General features: G+C 39.5%; 1 protein-coding gene across 1 annotated transcript; it reads left to right on the forward strand.

Moving 5' to 3' along the window:
* Positions 1-6,329: 6,329 nt before the first annotated feature.
* Positions 6,330-19,632, forward strand: LOC117325944. Its single transcript, XM_033882473.1, has one exon. It carries the CDS (start codon positions 6,426-6,428, stop codon positions 18,678-18,680), a length of 12,255 nt encoding a protein of 4,084 aa, XP_033738364.1. The 5' UTR covers positions 6,330-6,425; the 3' UTR covers positions 18,681-19,632.
* Positions 19,633-19,890: the final 258 nt, after the last annotated feature.

The raw sequence follows: 19,890 nt of genomic DNA on the forward strand, positions 1-19,890 counted from the left end.
GGGACAATACGACTATTGACTACCTCAGCGAGAACAACATCGATTCATTATCAACGAAATCTCATAACAACGTCACAGATGAAACAATAGATATAGAGAATTCTGATTCTAATATCAACGGCCCTTCACTGATTTTAGTCTCATCAGTTACAAATGAAGAAGCAACTGTGAAGCAGACTAAAGATTCAGTTACTGATAATGAAGTAGATAACATCACCCACACACAAATGGCACCCGGTGAAGTGAAGGACAAAAGAGTAGAGGAAAACGGCGAGGATTCATATTCCAATGAAAATATAACCGACCCAGCTGTTGTAATCGTTGCCTCTGTGGCTGGTGGCGAAACCTGTGCTATTAAGAAAACAGATAATTCATCAAATAAAGAGGAAACAGCAGATGAAATGAAGGTTTGCGATGATCTGAACGACGGGAACAAAGAAAGTGACATCATTTCAAATCATAGTATGTCTGATCAACCTTCAGTTGTTATTGTTCCAGTATCAAAGGTGGAATCAACGACAGAAAAGGAAATCACCACTTTTATTGTAAACGATGAAGCTGATATCGTTATTCCTGGACAAACGGGTAATGATGTAGAAAAAGAAGAAAAGGATCACGATACAAGTGAAACTTTCTCTGAAAAGATTGTAGAAGATGACCGGAATTCAGTAACATCACAGAGTGGCGTACCGATAGAAGAGAACCAAGATAAAAACAAAAACGACACTATTTCTATCGATAGTTTACCTGATCCGACTTTGCTGCTGGTTGCCTCTATGGCAACAAATGAGACAACCAAGATTGAATCCAAGGATACTTCTCGCGACACCGAAATGGATACCGTTGCAATAACACAAACGACAACCGACGATGCGAACGGAATAAGCAAACTGGATGAACATAACACATCCGATCTATCAGTCGGACAACATGAAACAAACAAAGAAAGAGAAATAATACCTTCCCAAAATGAAGATATTACAATGACTAGAACAGCAACGGACAACAACGACATGCCATATGAAAACAAAAGTGAAAATTACGACATCACCAGTTCTAACCAAATGCAAATTGATGCGTCACCAATTATCGTGGCATCTGTGTCGCATGCAGAAACTATAAGTGTAAACGAAGAAAAGGATTTGGTTGATAATGAAGGAACTGGACCAGTACCTCTTATACGCGTAAATGCAGACGATTATAAAAAAGACAAAAAGGATACCACCACAGACATTATTTCTGACAGTATTAATCCCGACAAAACAGCGGATTTATACAAAACTGGAGACACAGTAGCACTGGAACAAACAGAATATGACAAGTTGATAGAGACCAGCAATGAAACCGATGACCTCCTTGTTACTCATCCATCAATATTACTCGGTGCCTCATTGTCAAAGGAGGAAAGGAACGCAAAAGCCGACACTCTAGATATTGTGGATAAGGATGAAAATGGCACAGTATCCTTGACACAAATGAGAACGGCTGATGTAAAGCACGATTGTAAAGACAAACTCATAAGAGAAGATCCATCGGAATTAGGAACAGTCGTATCAACAGATGCATTTTCTACAAAAAAGGAAAAAATGGATGTTACTAAAAATGAAACGACAGACAATTTGTCAATGGAACCAACAGGGAATGACAATTTGACGCAAAAGTATGAACAGGAATTACTAAAAGACAACCAAGATACCGGTAGTTCCCCACTGATAGTAGATGCTGTAGTCTCAACTAATGGGCTATCTGAAAAAGATGAAATTGGAAATATCATAGAAAATGAGACTACAGAGGACAAATTATTATTGAAGCCTGCACAGACTAGCGACGTGGCAGAGGGCAGGAGAGGTGAAAACGAAGAAGATACAGTTGTCGTACATGGTACATTTGAACCTTCCGTATCATTAGGCGCTGTGCTATCAACAGGAGCATGTTATGGAAAAGATGAAACTAAGGATATCATAGTAAATGACAACTTAGGCAAACCTACAATACAGCCGACAGAAAATGTCGAAATGGCGGAGGGGACGGAACAACAAATATCAAACGAAACTGTCCTCAACAAGGATACACAGACCGATGTAGAACTAAAGGACACAGTTGACACAAAGGATACAGTTGAGCCATCTTTGGCACTTGTTGCCGTTATAGCAAAAGATCCATTTCTTGGCAACGAAGAAACCACGGATATCACAGTAAATGGAGACATGGATATACCTACAACGGAACTGACAGGAAACGGCGATATCGCACAGAATCAAGAGCAAGAAACATCACAGGAAGTTGCTCCCAACCAGGACGCTAATAGTTCATCGTTAAAAGAAGATGTAGAAATATCGCCAGAGACACTTTCTGTAAAAGAGGACACTACAGATGTTACAGAGAATGTTACTTCGGAAGAAAAACCATCATTAAAATCTACAGACAATAATGATCCGATAGAGGATCAGAAAGATGAAAAGGAAGAAGAAAATGTTGATATACAGGGTACAGGTGAACCATCCTTGGCACTAAAATGCTGTGTTATCAATAGGAAATAGTTCTGAAGGCAGGGAATTAAAGGAAACGTCAGACGACGGTAACGCGTCGGATGAAAAGACCGATGTAGACCAAAAGTACACAGTTGAAACACCGGATACAGTTGAGCCATCTTTGGCACTAGGTGCCGTCATAGCAAAGGATCCATTTCTTGGCAACGAAGAAACCACGGATATCACAGTAAATGGAATCATAGATATATCTGCAACGGAACTGACAGGAAACGGCGATATCGAACAGAATCAAGATGAAGAAACATCACAGGAAGTTGCTCCCAACCAGGACGCTGATAGATCATCGTTGAAAGGAGATGTAGAAATATCGCCAGAGACACTTTCTGTAAAAGAGGACACAACAAATATTACAGAGAATGTAACTTCAGCTGAAATACCATCATTGAAACCTTCAGATAGAAATGATCCGCCCGAGGATCAGAAAGATGAAAAGGAAGAAGAAACAGTTGATATACAGAGTAAAGGTGAACCATCCTTGGCACTAAATGTTGTGTTATCAACAGAAAATAGTTCTGAAGACAAGGAATTAAAGGAAACGTCAGACGACGGTAACGCGTCAAATGAAAAGACCGATGTATACCAAAAGTATACAGTTGACACACCGGATACAGTTGAGCCATCTTTGGCACTAGGTGCCGTCATAGCAAAAGATCCATTTCTTAGCAACGAAGAAACCACGGATATCACAGTAAATGGAGTCATAGATATACCTACAACGGAACTGATAGGAAACGGCGATATGGCACAGATTCAAGAACAAGAAACATCACAGGAAGTTGCTACCAACCAGGACGCTGATAGTTCATCGTTGAAAGAAGATGTAGAAATATCACCAGAGACACTTTCTGTAAAAGAGGACACAACAAATATTACAGAGAATGCAACTTCAGCTGAAATATCATCATTGAAACCTTCAGATAGAAATGATCCGCCAGAGGATCAGAAAGATGAAAAGGAAGAAGAAACAGTTGATGTACAGAGTAAAGGTGAACCATCCTTGGCACTAAATGCTGTGTTATCAACAGAAAATAGTTCTGAAGACAAGGAATTAAAGGAAACGTCAGACGACGGTAACGCGTCAAATCAAAAGACCGATGTAGACCAAAAGTACACAGTTGAAACACCGGATACAGTTGAGCCATCTTTGGCATTAGGTGCCGTCATAGCAAAAGATCCATTTCTTAGCAACGAAGAAACCACGGATATCACATTAAATGGAGTCATAGATATACCTACAACGGAACTGATAGGAAACGGCGATATGGCACAGAATCAAGAGCAAGAAACATCACAAGACATTGCTCCCAACCAGGACGCTGATAGTTCATCGGTGAAAGAAGATGTAGAAATATCGCCAGAGACACTTTCTGTAAAAGAGGACACTGCAGATGTTACAGAGAATGTTACTTTAGAAGAAAAACCATCACTAAAATGTACAGACAATAATGATCCAATAGAGGATCAGAAAGATGAAAAGGAAGAAGAAACAGTTGATGTACAGGGTATAGTTGAACCATCTTTGGCACTAAATGCTATGTTGTCAACAGAAAATATTGTGGACGACAAAGCATTAATGGAAACGTCTGAAGATGGCAATGCAACAAATGAAAAAAACGATGTAGACCAAAATGACACAGTTGACACACAGGATACAGTTGAGCCATCTTTGGCATTAGGTGTTGTCATAACAACAGATCCATTTCTTGGCGACGAAGAACCCACGGATATCACAGTAAACGGAGACATAGACATACCTACAACTGAACTGACAGGAAACTGCGATATGGCACAGGATAACGAGCAGGAAACATCACAGGAAATTGATCCCAACCAGGACAGTGATAGTTCATCGTTGAAAGAAGATGTCAAAATATCGCCAGAAACACTTTTTGTAAAAGAGGACACTACAGATATTGCAGAGAATGTAACTTCAGCTGAAATGCTATCATTGGAAACTTCTGATGAAAGTGATCCCCCAGAGGATAAGAAAGATGAAAAGGAAGAAGGAACAGTTGATGTACATGGTAAAATTGAACCATCTTTGGCACTTAATACTGTGTTATCAACAGACAATATTTTGGACGACGACGAATTTAAGGAAACGTCAGAAGATGGTAATGCATCAAATGAAAAGAAAGAGGAAGGCCAAAAGGACACAGTTGACACACAGGATACAGTTGAGCCATCTTTGGCATTAGGTGTCGTCATAGCACCAGATCCATTTCTTGGCAACGAAGAAACCACGGATATCACAATAAATGGAGACATAGATATACCTGCAACGGAACTGACAGGAAACGGCGATATGGCACAGATTCAAGAACAAGAAACATCACAGGAAATTGCTCCCAACCAGGACGCTGATAGTTCATCGTTGAAAGAAGATGTAGAAATATCACCAGAGACACTTTCTGTAAAAGAGGACACAACAAATATTACAGAGAATGTAACTTCAACTGAAATATCATCATTGGAACCTTCAGATAGAAATGATCCGCCCGAGGATCAGAAAGATGAAAAGGAAGAAGAAACAGTTGATATACAGAGTAAAGGTGAACCATCCTTGGCACTAAATGCTGTGTTATCAACAGAAAATAGTTCTGAAGACAAGGAATTAAAGGAAACGTCAGACGACGGTAACGCGTCAAATGAAAAGACCGATGTAGACCAAAATGACACAGTTGACACACCGGATACAGTTGAGCCATCTTTGGCACTAGGTGCCGTCATAGCAAAAGATCCATTTCTTAGCAACGAAGAAACCACGGATATCACAGTAAATGGAGTCATAGATATACCTACAACGGAACTGATAGGAAACGGCGATATGGCACAGATTCAAGAACAAGAAACATCACAGGAAGTTGCTCCCAACCAGGACGCTGATAGTTCATCGTTGAAAGAAGATGTAGAAATATCACCAGAGACACTTTCTGTAAAAGAGGACACAACAAATATTACAGAGAATGTAACTTCAGCTGAAATACCATCATTGAAACCTTCAGATAGAAATGATCCGCCAGAGGATCAGAAAGATGAAAAGGAAGAAGAAACAGTTGATGTACAGAGTAAAGGTGAACCATCCTTGGCACTAAATGCTGTGTTATCAACAGAAAATAGTTCTGAAGACAAGGAATTAAAGGAAACGTCAGACGACGGTAACGCGTCAAATGAAAAGACCGATGTAGACCAAAAGTACACAGTTGAAACACCGGATACAGTTGAGCCATCTTTGGCACTAGGTGCCGTCATAGCAAAAGATCCATTTCTTAGCAACGAAGAAACCACGGATATCACAGTAAATGGAGTCATAGATATACCTACAACGGAACTGATAGGAAACGGCGATATGGCACAGAATCAAGAGCAAGAAACATCACAAGGACAGTTGCTCCCAACCAGGACGCTGATAGTTCATCGTTGAAAGAAGATGTAGAAATATCGCCAGAGACACTTTCTGTAAAAGAGGACACAACAAATATTACAGAGAATGTAACTTCAGCTGAAATACCATCATTGAAACCTTCAGATAGAAATGATCCGCCAGAGGATCAGAAAGATGAAAAGGAAGAAGAAACAGTTGATATACAGAGTAAAGGTGAACCATCCTTGGCACTAAATGCTGTGTTATCAACAGAATATAGTTCTGAAGACAAGGAATTAAAGGAAACGTCAGACGACGGTAACGCGTCAAATGAAAAGACCGATGTAGACCAAAATGACACAGTTGACACACAGGATACAGTTGAGCCATCTTTGGCATTAGGTGCCGTCATAACAACAGATCCATTTCTTGGCGACGAAGAACCCACGGATATCACAGTAAATGGAGACATAGACATACCTACAACTGAACTGACAGGAAACTGCGATATGGCACAGGATAACGAGCAGGAAACATCACAGGAAATTGATCCCAACCAGGACGATGATAGTTCATCGTTGAAAGAAGATGTCGAAATATCGCCAGAGACACTTTCTGTAAAAGAGGACACTACAGATATTGCAGAGAATGTAACTTCAGCTGAAATGCTATCATTGGAAACTTCTGATAAAAGTGATCTCCCAGAGGATAAGAAAGATGAAAAGGAAGAAGAAACAGTTGATGTACATGGTAAAATTGAACCATCTTTGGCACTTAATACTGTGTTATCAACAGAAAATTTTTTGGACGACGACGAATTTAAGGAAACGTCAGAAGATGGTAATGCATCAAATGAAAAGACAGAGGAAGGCCAAAAGGACACAGTTGACACACAGGATACAGTTGAGCCATCTTTGGCATTAGGTGTCGTCATAGCACCAGATCCATTTCTTGGCAACGAAGAAACCACGGATATCACAGTAAATGGAGACATAGATATACCTGCAACGGAACTGACAGGAAACGGCGATATGGCACAGATTCAAGAACAAGAAACATCACAGGAAATTGCTCCCAACCAGGACGCTGATAGTTCATCGTTGAAAGAAGATGTAGAAATATCGCCAGAGACACTTTCTGTAAAAGAGGACACAACAAATATTACAGAGAATGTAACTTCAACTGAAATATCATCATTGGAACCTTCAGATAGAAATGATCCGCCAGAGGATCAGAAAGATGAAAAGGAAGAAGAAACAGTTGATGTACAGAGTAAAGGTGAACCATCCTTGGCACTAAATGCTGTGTTATCAATAGGAAATAGTTCTGAAGGCAAGGAATTAAAGGAAACGTCAGACGACGGTAACGCGTCAAATGAAAAGACCGATGTAGACCAAAAGTACACAGTTGAAACACCGGATACAGTTGAGCCATCTTTGGCACTAGGTGCCGTCATAGCAAAGGATCCATTTCTTGGCAACGAAGAAACCACGGATATCACAGTAAATGGAGTCATAGATATACCTACAACGGAACTGATAGGAAACGGCGATATGGCACAGAATCAAGAGCAAGAAACATCACAAGAAATTGCTCCCAACCAGGACGCTGATAGTTCATCGTTGAAAGAAGATTTAGAAATATCGCCAGAGACACTTTCTGTAAAAGAGGACACAACAAATATTACAGAGAATGTAACTTCAGCTGAAATACCATCATTGAAACCTTCAGATAGAAATGATCCGCCCGAGGATCAGAAAGATGAAAAGGAAGAAGAAACAGTTGATATACAGAGTAAAGGTGAACCATCCTTGGCACTAAATGCTGTGTTATCAACAGAAAATAGTTCTGAAGACAAGGAATTAAAGGAAACGTCAGACGACGGTAACGCGTCAAATGAAAAGACCGATGTATACCAAAAGTATACAGTTGACACACCGGATACAGTTGAGCCATCTTTGGCACTAGGTGCCGTCATAGCAAAAGATCCATTTCTTAGCAACGAAGAAACCACGGATATCACAGTAAATGGAGTCATAGATATACCTACAACGGAACTGATAGGAAACGGCGATATGGCACAGATTCAAGAACAAGAAACATCACAGGAAGTTGCTCCCAACCAGGACGCTGATAGTTCATCGTTGAAAGAAGATGTAGAAATATCACCAGAGACACTTTCTGTAAAAGAGGACACAACAAATATTACAGAGAATGCAACTTCAGCTGAAATATCATCATTGAAACCTTCAGATAGAAATGATCCGCCAGAGGATCAGAAAGATGAAAAGGAAGAAGAAACAGTTGATGTACAGAGTAAAGGTGAACCATCCTTGGCACTAAATGCTGTGTTATCAACAGAAAATAGTTCTGAAGACAAGCAATTAAAGGAAACGTCAGACGACGGTAACGCGTCAAATGAAAAGACCGATGTAGACCAAAAGTACACAGTTGAAACACCGGATACAGTTGAGCCATCTTTGGCATTAGGTGCCGTCATAGCAAAAGATCCATTTCTTAGCAACGAAGAAACCACGGATATCACATTAAATGGAGTCATAGATATACCTACAACGGAACTGATAGGAAACGGCGATATGGCACAGAATCAAGAGCAAGAAACATCACAAGACATTGCTCCCAACCAGGACGCTGATAGTTCATCGGTGAAAGAAGATGTAGAAATATCGCCAGAGACACTTTCTGTAAAAGAGGACACTGCAGATGTTACAGAGAATGTTACTTTAGAAGAAAAACCATCATCAAAATGTACAGACAATAATGATCCAATAGAGGATCAGAAAGATGAAAAGGAAGAAGAAACAGTTGATGTACAGGGTATAGTTGAACCATCTTTGGCACTAAATGCTATGTTGTCAACAGAAAATATTGTGGACGACAAAGCATTAATGGAAACGTCTGAAGATGGCAATGCAACAAATGAAAAAAACGATGTAGACCAAAATGACACAGTTGACACACAGGATACAGTTGAGCCATCTTTGGCATTAGGTGTTGTCATAACAACAGATCCATTTCTTGGCGACGAAGAACCCACGGATATCACAGTAAACGGAGACATAGACATACCTACAACTGAACTGACAGGAAACTGCGATATGGCACAGGATAACGAGCAGGAAACATCACAGGAAATTGATCCCAACCAGGACGGTGATAGTTCATCGTTGAAAGAAGATGTCAAAATATCGCCAGAAACACTTTTTGTAAAAGAGGACACTACAGATATTGCAGAGAATGTAACTTCAGCTGAAATGCTATCATTGGAAACTTCTGATGAAAGTGATCCCCCAGAGGATAAGAAAGATGAAAAGGAAGAAGGAACAGTTGATGTACATGGTAAAATTGAACCATCTTTGGCACTTAATACTGTGTTATCAACAGAAAATATTTTGGACGACGACGAATTTAAGGAAACGTCAGAAGATGGTAATGCATCAAATGAAAAGACAGAGGAAGGCCAAAAGGACACAGTTGACACACAGGATACAGTTGAGCCATCTTTGGCATTAGGTGTCGTCATAGCACCAGATCCATTTCTTGGCAACGAAGAAACCACGGATATCACAATAAATGGAGACATAGATATACCTGCAACGGAACTGACAGGAAACGGCGATATGGCACAGATTCAAGAACAAGAAACATCACAGGAAATTGCTCCCAACCAGGACGCTGATAGTTCATCGTTGAAAGAAGATGTAGAAATATCACCAGAGACACTTTCTGTAAAAGAGGACACAACAAATATTACAGAGAATGTAACTTCAACTGAAATATCATCATTGGAACCTTCAGATAGAAATGATCCGCCCGAGGATCAGAAAGATGAAAAGGAAGAAGAAACAGTTGATGTACAGAGTAAAGGTGAACCATCCTTGGCACTAAATGCTGTGTTATCAACAGAAAATAGTTCTGAAGACAAGGAATTAAAGGAAACGTCAGACGACGGCAACGCGTCAAATGAAAAGACCGATGTAGACCAAAAGTACACAGTTGAAACACCGGATACAGTTGAGCCATCTTTGGCACTAGGTGCCGTCATAGCAAAAGATCCATTTCTTGGCAACGAAGAAACCACGGATATCACATTAAATGGAGTCATAGATATACCTACAACGGAACTGATAGGAAACGGCGATATGGCACAGAATCAAGAGCAAGAAACATCACAAGAAATTGCTCCCAACCAGGACGCTGATAGTTCATCGTTGAAAGAAGATTTAGAAATATCGCCAGAGACACTTTCTGTAAAAGAGGACACTGCAGATGTTACAGAGAATGTTACTTTAGAAGAAAAACCATCACTAAAATGTACAAACAATAATGATCCGATAGAGGATCAGAAAGATGAAAAGGAAGAAGAAAATGTTGATACACAGGGTTCCCTTGAACCATCTTTGGCACTAAATGCTGTGTTGTCAACAGAAAATATTGTGGACGACAAAGAATTAATGGAAACGTCTGAAGATGGCAATGCAACAAATGAAAAAAACGATGTAGACCAAAATGACACAGTTGACACACAGGATAAAGTTGAGCCATCTTTGGCATTAGGTGTCGTCATAGCACCAGATCCATTTCTTGGCAACGAAGAAACCACGGATATCACAGTAAATGGAGACATAGATATACCTGCAACGGAACTGACAGGAAACGGCGATATCGCACAGAATCAAGAGGAAGAAACATCACAGGAAGTTGCTCCCAACCAGGACGCTGATAGTTCATCGTTGAAAAAAGATGTAGAAATATCGCCAGAGACACTTTCTGTAAAAGAGGACACAACAAATATTACAGAGAATGTAACTTCAACTGAAATATCATCATTGGAACCTTCAGATAGAAATGATCCGCCAGAGGATCAGAAAGATGAAAAGGAAGAAGAAACAGTTGATGTACAGAGTAAAGGTGAACCATCCTTGGCATTAAATGCTGTGTTATCAATAGGAAATAGTTCTGAAGGCAAGGAATTAAAGGAAACGTCAGACGATGGTAACGCGTCAAATGAAAAGACCGATGTAGACAAAAAATACACAGTTGACACACCGGATACAGTTGAGCCATCTTTGGCATTAGGTGTCGTCATAGCAAAAGATCCATTTCTTGGCAACGAAGAAACCACGGATATCACAGTAAATGGAGACATAGATATACCTGCAACCGAACTGACAGAAAACGGCGATATGGCACAGAATCAAGAGCAAAAAACATCACAAGAATTTGCTCCCAACCAGGACGCTGATAGTTCATCGTTGAAAAAAGATGTAGAAATATCGCCAGAGACACTTTCTGTAAAAGAGGACACTGCAGATGTTACAGGGAATGTAACTTCAGTAGAAAAACCATCACTAAAATGTACAGACAATAATGATCCGGTAGAGAATCAGAAAGATGAAAAGGAAGAAGAAACAGTTGATGTACAGAGTAAAGGTGAACCATCCTTGGCACTAAATGCTGTGTTATCAATAGGAAATAGTTCTGAAGACAAGGAATTAAAGGAAACGTCAGACGATGGTAACGCGTCAAATGAAAAGACCGATGTAGACAAAAAGTACACAGTTGACACACCGGATACAGTTGAGCCATCTTTGGCATTAGGTGTCGTCATAGCAAAAGATCCATTTCTTGGCAACGAAGAAACCACGGATATCACAGTAAATGGAGACATAGATATACCTGCAACCGAACTGACAGAAAACGGCGATATGGCACAGAATCAAGAGCAAAAAACATCGCAAGAATTTGCTCCCAACCAGGACGCTGATAGTTCATCATTGAAAAAAGATGTAGAAATATCGCCAGAGACACTTTCTGTAAAAGAGGACACTGCAGATGTTACAGGGAATATAACTTCAGTAGAAAAACCATCACTAAAATGTACAGACAATAATGATCCGGTAGAGAATCAGAAAGATGAAAAGGAAGAAGAAACAATTGATGTACAGAGTAAAGGTGAACCATCCTTGGCACTAAATGCTGTGTTATCAATAGGAAATAGTTCTGAAGACAAGGAATTAAAGGAAACGTCAGACGATGGTAACGCGTCAAATGAAAAGACCGATGTAGACCAAAAGTACACAGTTGACACACCGGATACAGTTGAGCCATCTTTGGCATTAGGTGTCGTCATAGCACCAGATCCATTTCTTGGCAACGAAGAAACCACGGATATCACAGTAAATGGAGTCATAGATATACCTACAACGGAACTGATAGGAAACGGCGATATGGCACAGAATCAAGAGCAAGAAACATCACAAGACATTGCTCCCAACCAGGACGCTGATAGTTCATCGTTGAAAGAAGATTTAGAAATATCGCCAGAGACACTTTCTGTAAAAGAGGACACTGCAGATGTTACAGAGAATGTTACTTTAGAAGGAAAAGCATCACTAAATTGTACAGACAATAATGATCCAATAGAGGATCAGAAAGATGAAAAGGAAGAAGAAACAGTTGATGTACAGGGCATAGTTGAACCATCTTTGGCACTAAATGCTGTGTTGTCAACAGAAAATATTGTGGACGACAAAGCATTAATGGAAACGTCTGAAGATGGCAATGCAACAAATGAAAAAAACGATGTAGACCAAAATGACACAGTTGACACACAGTATACAGTTGAGCCATCTTTGGCATTAGGTGTTGACATAACAACAGATCCATTTCTTGGCGACGAAGAACCCACGGATATCACAGTAAATGGAGACATAGACATACCTACAACTGAACTGACAGGAAACTGCGATATGGCACAGGATAACGAGCAGGAAACATCACAGGAAATTGATCCCAACCAGGACGGTGATAGTTCATCGTTGAAAGAAGATGTCAAAATATCGCCAGAAACACTTTCTGTAAAAGAGGACACTACAGATATTGCAGAGAATGTAACTTCAGCTGAAATGTTATCATTGGAAACTTCTGATGAAAGTGATCCCCCAGAGGATAAGAAAGATGAAAAGGAAGAAGAAACAGTTGATGTACAGAGTAAAGGTGAACCATCCTTGGCACTAAATGCTGTGTTATCAATAGGAAATAGTTCTGAAGACAAGGAATTAAAGGAAACGTCAGACGATGGTAACGCGTCAAATGAAAAGACCGATGTAGACAAAAAGTACACAGTTGACACACCGGATACAGTTGAGCCATCTTTGGCATTAGGTGTCGTCATAGCAAAAGATCCATTTCTTGGCAACGAAGAAACCACGGATATCACAGTAAATGGAGACATAGATATACCTGCAACCGAACTGACAGAAAACGGCGATATGGCACAGAATCAAGAGCAAAAAACATCGCAAGAATTTGCTCCCAACCAGGACGCTGATAGTTCATCATTGAAAAAAGATGTAGAAATATCGCCAGAGACACTTTCTGTAAAAGAGGACACTGCAGATGTTACAGGGAATATAACTTCAGTAGAAAAACCATCACTAAAATGTACAGACAATAATGATCCGGTAGAGAATCAGAAAGATGAAAAGGAAGAAGAAACAATTGATGTACAGAGTAAAGGTGAACCATCCTTGGCATTAAATGCTGTGTTATCAATAGGAAATAGTTCTGAAGACAAGGAATTAAAGAAAACGTCATACGATGGTAACGCGTCAAATGAAAAGACCGATGTAGACCAAAAGTACACAGTTGACACACCGGATACAGTTGAGCCATCTTTGGCACTAGGTGCCGTCATAGCAAAAGATCCATTTCTTAGCAACGAAGAAACCACGGATATCACAGTAAATGGAGTCATAGATATACCTACAACGGAACTGATAGGAAACGGCGATATGGCACAGAATCAAGAGCAAGAAACATCACAAGACATTGCTCCCAACCAGGACGCTGATAGTTCATCGGTGAAAGAAGATGTAGAAATATCGCCAGAGACACTTTCTGTAAAAGAGGACACTGCAGATGTTACAGAGAATGTTACTTTAGAAGGAAAACCATCACTAAAATGTACAGACAATAATGATCCAATAGAGGATCAGAAAGATGAAAAGGAAGAAGAAAGAGTTGATGTACAGGGCATAGTTGAACCATCTTTGGCACTAAATGCTGTGTTGTCAACAGAAAATATTGTGGACGACAAAGCATTAATGGAAACGTCTGAAGATGGCAATGCAACAAATGAAAAAAACGATGTAGACCAAAATGACACAGTTGACACACAGGATACAGTTGAGCCATCTTTGGCATTAGGTGTTGACATAACAACAGATCCATTTCTTGGCGACGAAGAACCCACGGATATCACAGTAAATGGAGACATAGACATACCTACAACTGAACTGACTGGAAACTGCGATATGGCACAGGAAAACGAGCAGGAAACATCACAGGAAATTGATCCCAACCAGGACGGTGATAGTTCATCGTTGAAAGAAGATGTCAAAATATCGCCAGAAACACTTTCTGTAAAAGAGGACACTACAGATATTGCAGAGAATGTAACTTCAGCTGAAATGCTATCATTGGAAACTTCTGATGAAAGTGATCCCCCAGAGGATAAGAAAGATGAAAAGGAAGAAGAAACAGTTGATGTACATGGTAAAATTGAACCATCTTTGGCACTTAATACTGTGTTATCAACAGACAATATTTTGGACGACGACGAATTTAAGGAAACGTCAGAAGATGGTAATGCATCAAATGAAAAGACAGAGGAAGGCCAAAAGGACACAGTTGACACACAGGATACAGTTGAGCCATCTTTGGCATTAGGTGTCGTCATAGCAAAAGATCCATTTCTTGGCAACGAAGAAACCACGGATATCACAGTAAATGGAGTCATAGATATACCTACAACGGAACTGATAGGAAACGGCGATATGGCACAGAATCAAGAGCAAGAAACATCACAAGAAATTGCTCCCAACCAGGACGCTGATAGTTCATCGTTGAAAGAAGATTTAGAAATATCGCCAGAGACACTTTCTGTAAAAGAGGACACTGCAGATGTTACAGAGAATGTTACTTTAGAAGAAAAACCATCACTAAAATGTACAGACAATAATGATCCGATAGAGGATCAGAAAGATGAAAGGGAAGAAGAAAATGTTGATCTACAGGGTACAGTTGAACCATCTTTAGCACTAAATGCTGTGTTATCAATAGGAAATAGTTCTGAAGACAAGGAATTAAAGGAAACCTCAGACGACGGTAACGCGTCAAATGAAAAGACCGATATAGACCAAAAGTACACAGTTGACACACCGGATACAGTTGAGCCATCTTTGGCATTAGGTGTCGTCATAGCACCAGATTCATTTCTTGGCAACGAAGAAACCACGGATATCACAGTAAATGGAGACATAGATATACCTGCAACGGAACTGACAGGAAACGGCGATATGGCACAGAATCAAGAGCAAGAAACATCACAGGAAGTTGCTCCCAACCAGGACGCTGATAGGTCATCGTTGAAAGAAGATGTAGAAATATCGCCAGAGACACTTTCTGTAAAAGAGGACACAACAAATATTACAGAGAATGTAATTTCAGCTGAAATACCATCATTGAAACCTTCAGATAGAAATGATCCGCCAGAGGATCAGAAAGATGAAAAGGAAGAAGACACAGTTGATGTACAGAGTACAGTCGAACCATCTTTGGCACTAAATGCTGTGTTATTAACAGAAAATAGTTCGGAAGACAAGGAATTAAAGGAAACGTCAGACGACGGTAACGCGTCAAATGAAAAGACCGATGTAGACCAAAAGTACACAGTTGACACACCGGATACAGTTGAGCCATGTTTGGGATTAGGTGTCGTCATAGCAACAGTTCCATTTCCTGGCGACAAAGAAACCTCGGATATCACAGCAAATGGAGTCATAGATATACCTACAACGGAACTGATAGGAAACGGCGATATGGCGCAGAATCAAGAGCAAGAAACATCACAAGAAATTGCTCCCAACCAGGACGCTGATAGTTCATCGTTGAAAGAAGATGTAGAAATATCGCCAGAGACACTTTCTGTAAAAGAGGACACTGCAGATGTTACAGGGAATGTAACTTCAGTAGAAAAACCATCACTAAAATGTACAGACAATAATGATCCGTTAGAGAATCAGAAAGATGAAAAGGAAGAAGAAACAGTTGATGTACAGAGTAAAGGTGAACCATCCTTGGCACTAAATGCTGTGTTATCAATAGGAAATAGTTCTGAAGACAAGGAATTAAAGGAAACGTCAGACGACGGTAACGCGTCAAATGAAAAGACCGATGTAGACCAACAGTACACAGTTGACACACCGGATACAGTTGAGCCATCTTTGGCACTAGGTGCCGTCATAGCAAAGGATCCATTTCTTGGCAACGAAGAAACCACGGATATCACAGTAAATGGAGTCATAGATATAACTACAAAGGAACTGATAGGAAATGGCGATATGGCACAGAATCAAGAGCAAGAAACATCACAGGAAATTGCTCCCAACCAGGACGCTGATAGTTCATCGTTGAAAGAAGATTTAGAAATATCGCCAGAGACACTTTCTGTAAAAGAGGACACAACAAATATTACAGAGAATGTAACTTCAATAGAAAAACCATCACTAAAATGTACAGACAATAATGATCCGCTAGAGGATAAGAAAGATGAAAACGAAGAAGAAAATGTTGATTTACAGGGTACAGTCGAACCATCTTTGGCACTAAATGCTGTGTTATCAACAGAAAATAGTTCGGAAGACAAGGAATTAAAGGAAACGTCAGACGACGGTTACGGGTCAAATGAAAAGACCGATGTATACCAAAAGTACACAGTTGACACACCGGATACAGTTGAGCCATGTTTGGGATTAGGTGTCGTCATAGCAACATTTCCATTTCCTGGCGACAAAGAAACCACGGATATCACAGCAAATGGAGACATAGATATACCTACAACGGAACTGTTAGGAAACCGCGATATAGCACAGAATAACGAGCAGGAAACATCACAGGTAATTGATTCAAACCAGGACGCTGATAGTTCATCGTTGACAGAAGATGAAGAAGTATCAACAGAGACACTTCCTGTGAAAGAGGATGTTGCAGAAGTTACAGAGAATGTCACTTCAGTGGGAAAACCATCACTAAAATCTACAGATAATAGCGATCCGTTAGAGGATGTGAAAGAGGGAAAGGTCGAAGAAAAAGTTGATGTGAAGGATACACTAGAACCATCTTCGGCACAAAATGCTGTCTCATCATCGCAAAATTTTTCGGACGACAACGAATTTACGGAAACTTCCCACGATAGTAATGCATCAAATGAAAAGACGTATGTGGACCAAAAGGACACAGCTGACACACAGAATACAATTGAGCCATCTTTTGAACTCGAAAATGGTAACCCTGATGATGCTGTTTACATACAAGGTAACCGCGAACCCTCTTTAGATCTAGGGTTTGTCGCACCAACAGATCAACCCACAGCAATAAATGTTGAGTCAGAGTTCATTCCCGGCCCGACTTTGCAGGAACTGGTTCCGCCTTTATCAACAACAGAAATGTCTTTAATTGCCGATAAAGGTCGTTCAGAAAGAAAAAACACATTACCGATAGAGGAAATATTGGAAAGTTCAGTTATAGATGCCACAATGAAGAGTAACACCGAGAGAGAAGACAAAAAGGATCAGATACATCTTAGTCAAGAACACAAAATACAAGAAGAAAACGACAACGCTGTATCAAAACATCATTCTACATTAACTACCGATGGATCTATTAACCTTACACATGAGCAGGTACATGAGGATGTGCACACAACGGAAAACAAAGATAACATACATAATCACATCGAAATGCAAGAGATAAATGAAGGCCAGACGACAAGTCATTTTAAACAAGAATTATATACAAAAGCCACATCGAATCCGGATGACAGCCTGAAACAGAGATTGTCTGGAATTACCGAGAATCAACTACCGGACACGTCAGTAAACCTAAGTGGGGATGAAAAACAGAATGAAATAATTTCATATTCGCACTGCGACAACGATAACAGTGTGTCAATCCAAGATCTACACGATGTATCCGCCAATCAAAGACTACCAGATTTAAGGGAATCTCAGAAAATGGACGACAAGTTACAAGACAATAAATTGAATAAAGAAGATAGTGGTGATGGAAAGCCTTCTATTACAGAGATTCGTTCAAAAGAAGACATCACACTTCATGACGAGAATGAAGTAAAAGCAGATTATCCAAGAACTGTGATAAAGTCAGATAATGATCACAACAATAAAGACGATTCGGACATGGAAGAATATAAAGATGCTTTGGATTATGTGCCAGAAAAAGACACTGAGGAATTTATATTGGCACCAGAAGAAAACATTATCGATGTAAAGGAGCAATCCAAAATCAACTCAAAATCAAGAAAACTTCAACTCACTGACAAATCACGCGTGGGAGGGTCATCAGGGATCAAAATGGGGACTAAAAAGGAAATAAAGGATACAAAAGCATTAAAAATGGCGCCAAAAAAGGAAAGTATTGCCGTAAATGACAAATCCAAGATGAATCCGGCATCTCAGAGACAGAGGAACAAAGACAAATCCCCTAAACGTGGCTCGACGTGGACCAGGAAAGAGACTAAAACCGAACTAAAAGGACCAACAGGAAATGCTAAAGAATCTACTCCGGAAATCGAAGAAAAAGGCCGTAAAACGACCGCGAAGCCAAAACAAAGTATATCCAAATGGAAACCAGTTATCAAGAACCCTCTAGCTTGGAAATAAACACTTTAAAGTGTTTTCCCGATTAGAGGAGTTTGATATTGTGAGAGACAATATACATATAGGGGCATAACTATAGAAAATATCTATCCTCGTGAGAATGTGTAATGTATAATGCACTAAAAATGTATTAGGGAAACAAAGTAATGCGGTGAGATTATGACTGAGAATCATTAAGGTCTAACCTATTTTGCAAAAAAAGTATTTTGATTTGATTGTAGATATCGACAGAAAAATTAACGAGGTGTTTATGCCTTGCCGACATTCGTATTTCCCAGCTGTGTGTACATCTAATTTGATTGTAGCCGCAATTCGCAGATGTTAATAATTTGTGTTTTATCATGAAGATTTTGTTCTGACTGCTATAGTCTGAAACATTTTTTGGAACAATAGTATCCGTATTGCATCGACTGTCTCTGCAGTAATGCGACTTGAATATATATCATTAAAGACGTTTTTGTCTAATTATCAAGTGAACATGTGATATGTTGTAACAGTTTCACATAATGTAGCAGATATAGATACTGAAAATATTTCACCCGCAAAGCAGGCATGTAATTCTGAACCATTGGACTGTAAATTGCTATTACAATTTTGATACATGTTTGTAATGCTAAACATTTCTATGTATTTCGTGAAGCAATATTTGATAAATTTCGTCTCGGTTTGTCCGCGCGTGTGGATTGCAGACATACAGATCCTCATATATAATCATGGGACTGAAATCATGATATAAACATGATCATGATATACATATAAAGATCACAAACAAGCATAAGCTAATTTGTCTTCTGAAATGTAACTGTTACTAATTGTGTCCATCATATTATCATATGTATCATTTGTTTTATAACAAACCCATTACTCATGTCTCTCTAATAGTTCAATAGAAAAGGCAATCGTCCTCTGAGCAATATGAAATTTAATAAAATGTACTCTTTTCCTTTAATTACCTTACAATTGTTTTGATTTACTTTACGATAATAGTTTTTATGTTTAACGACATATGAGTGTATTGATGTCACTATTTTAATGGAAAACATTCCACTTAAATGACGATTTGTTGAGTGTGTATAGCTTCTAGAAGATCAAAATGGCCATATTTGTTAACAATATCTTAAATACGTATCAACTTCATGTGATCTACTGTTTTGTGTCTTCCGCCTATATAGAAGTACTCATGACAACAGTTTATTAAATCAGCAGAGAATGA

The sequence above is a fragment of the Pecten maximus genome, chromosome 4 (genome assembly GCF_902652985.1).
Source record: "Pecten maximus chromosome 4, xPecMax1.1, whole genome shotgun sequence".
NCBI classification, from domain to species: domain Eukaryota; kingdom Metazoa; phylum Mollusca; class Bivalvia; order Pectinida; family Pectinidae; genus Pecten; species Pecten maximus.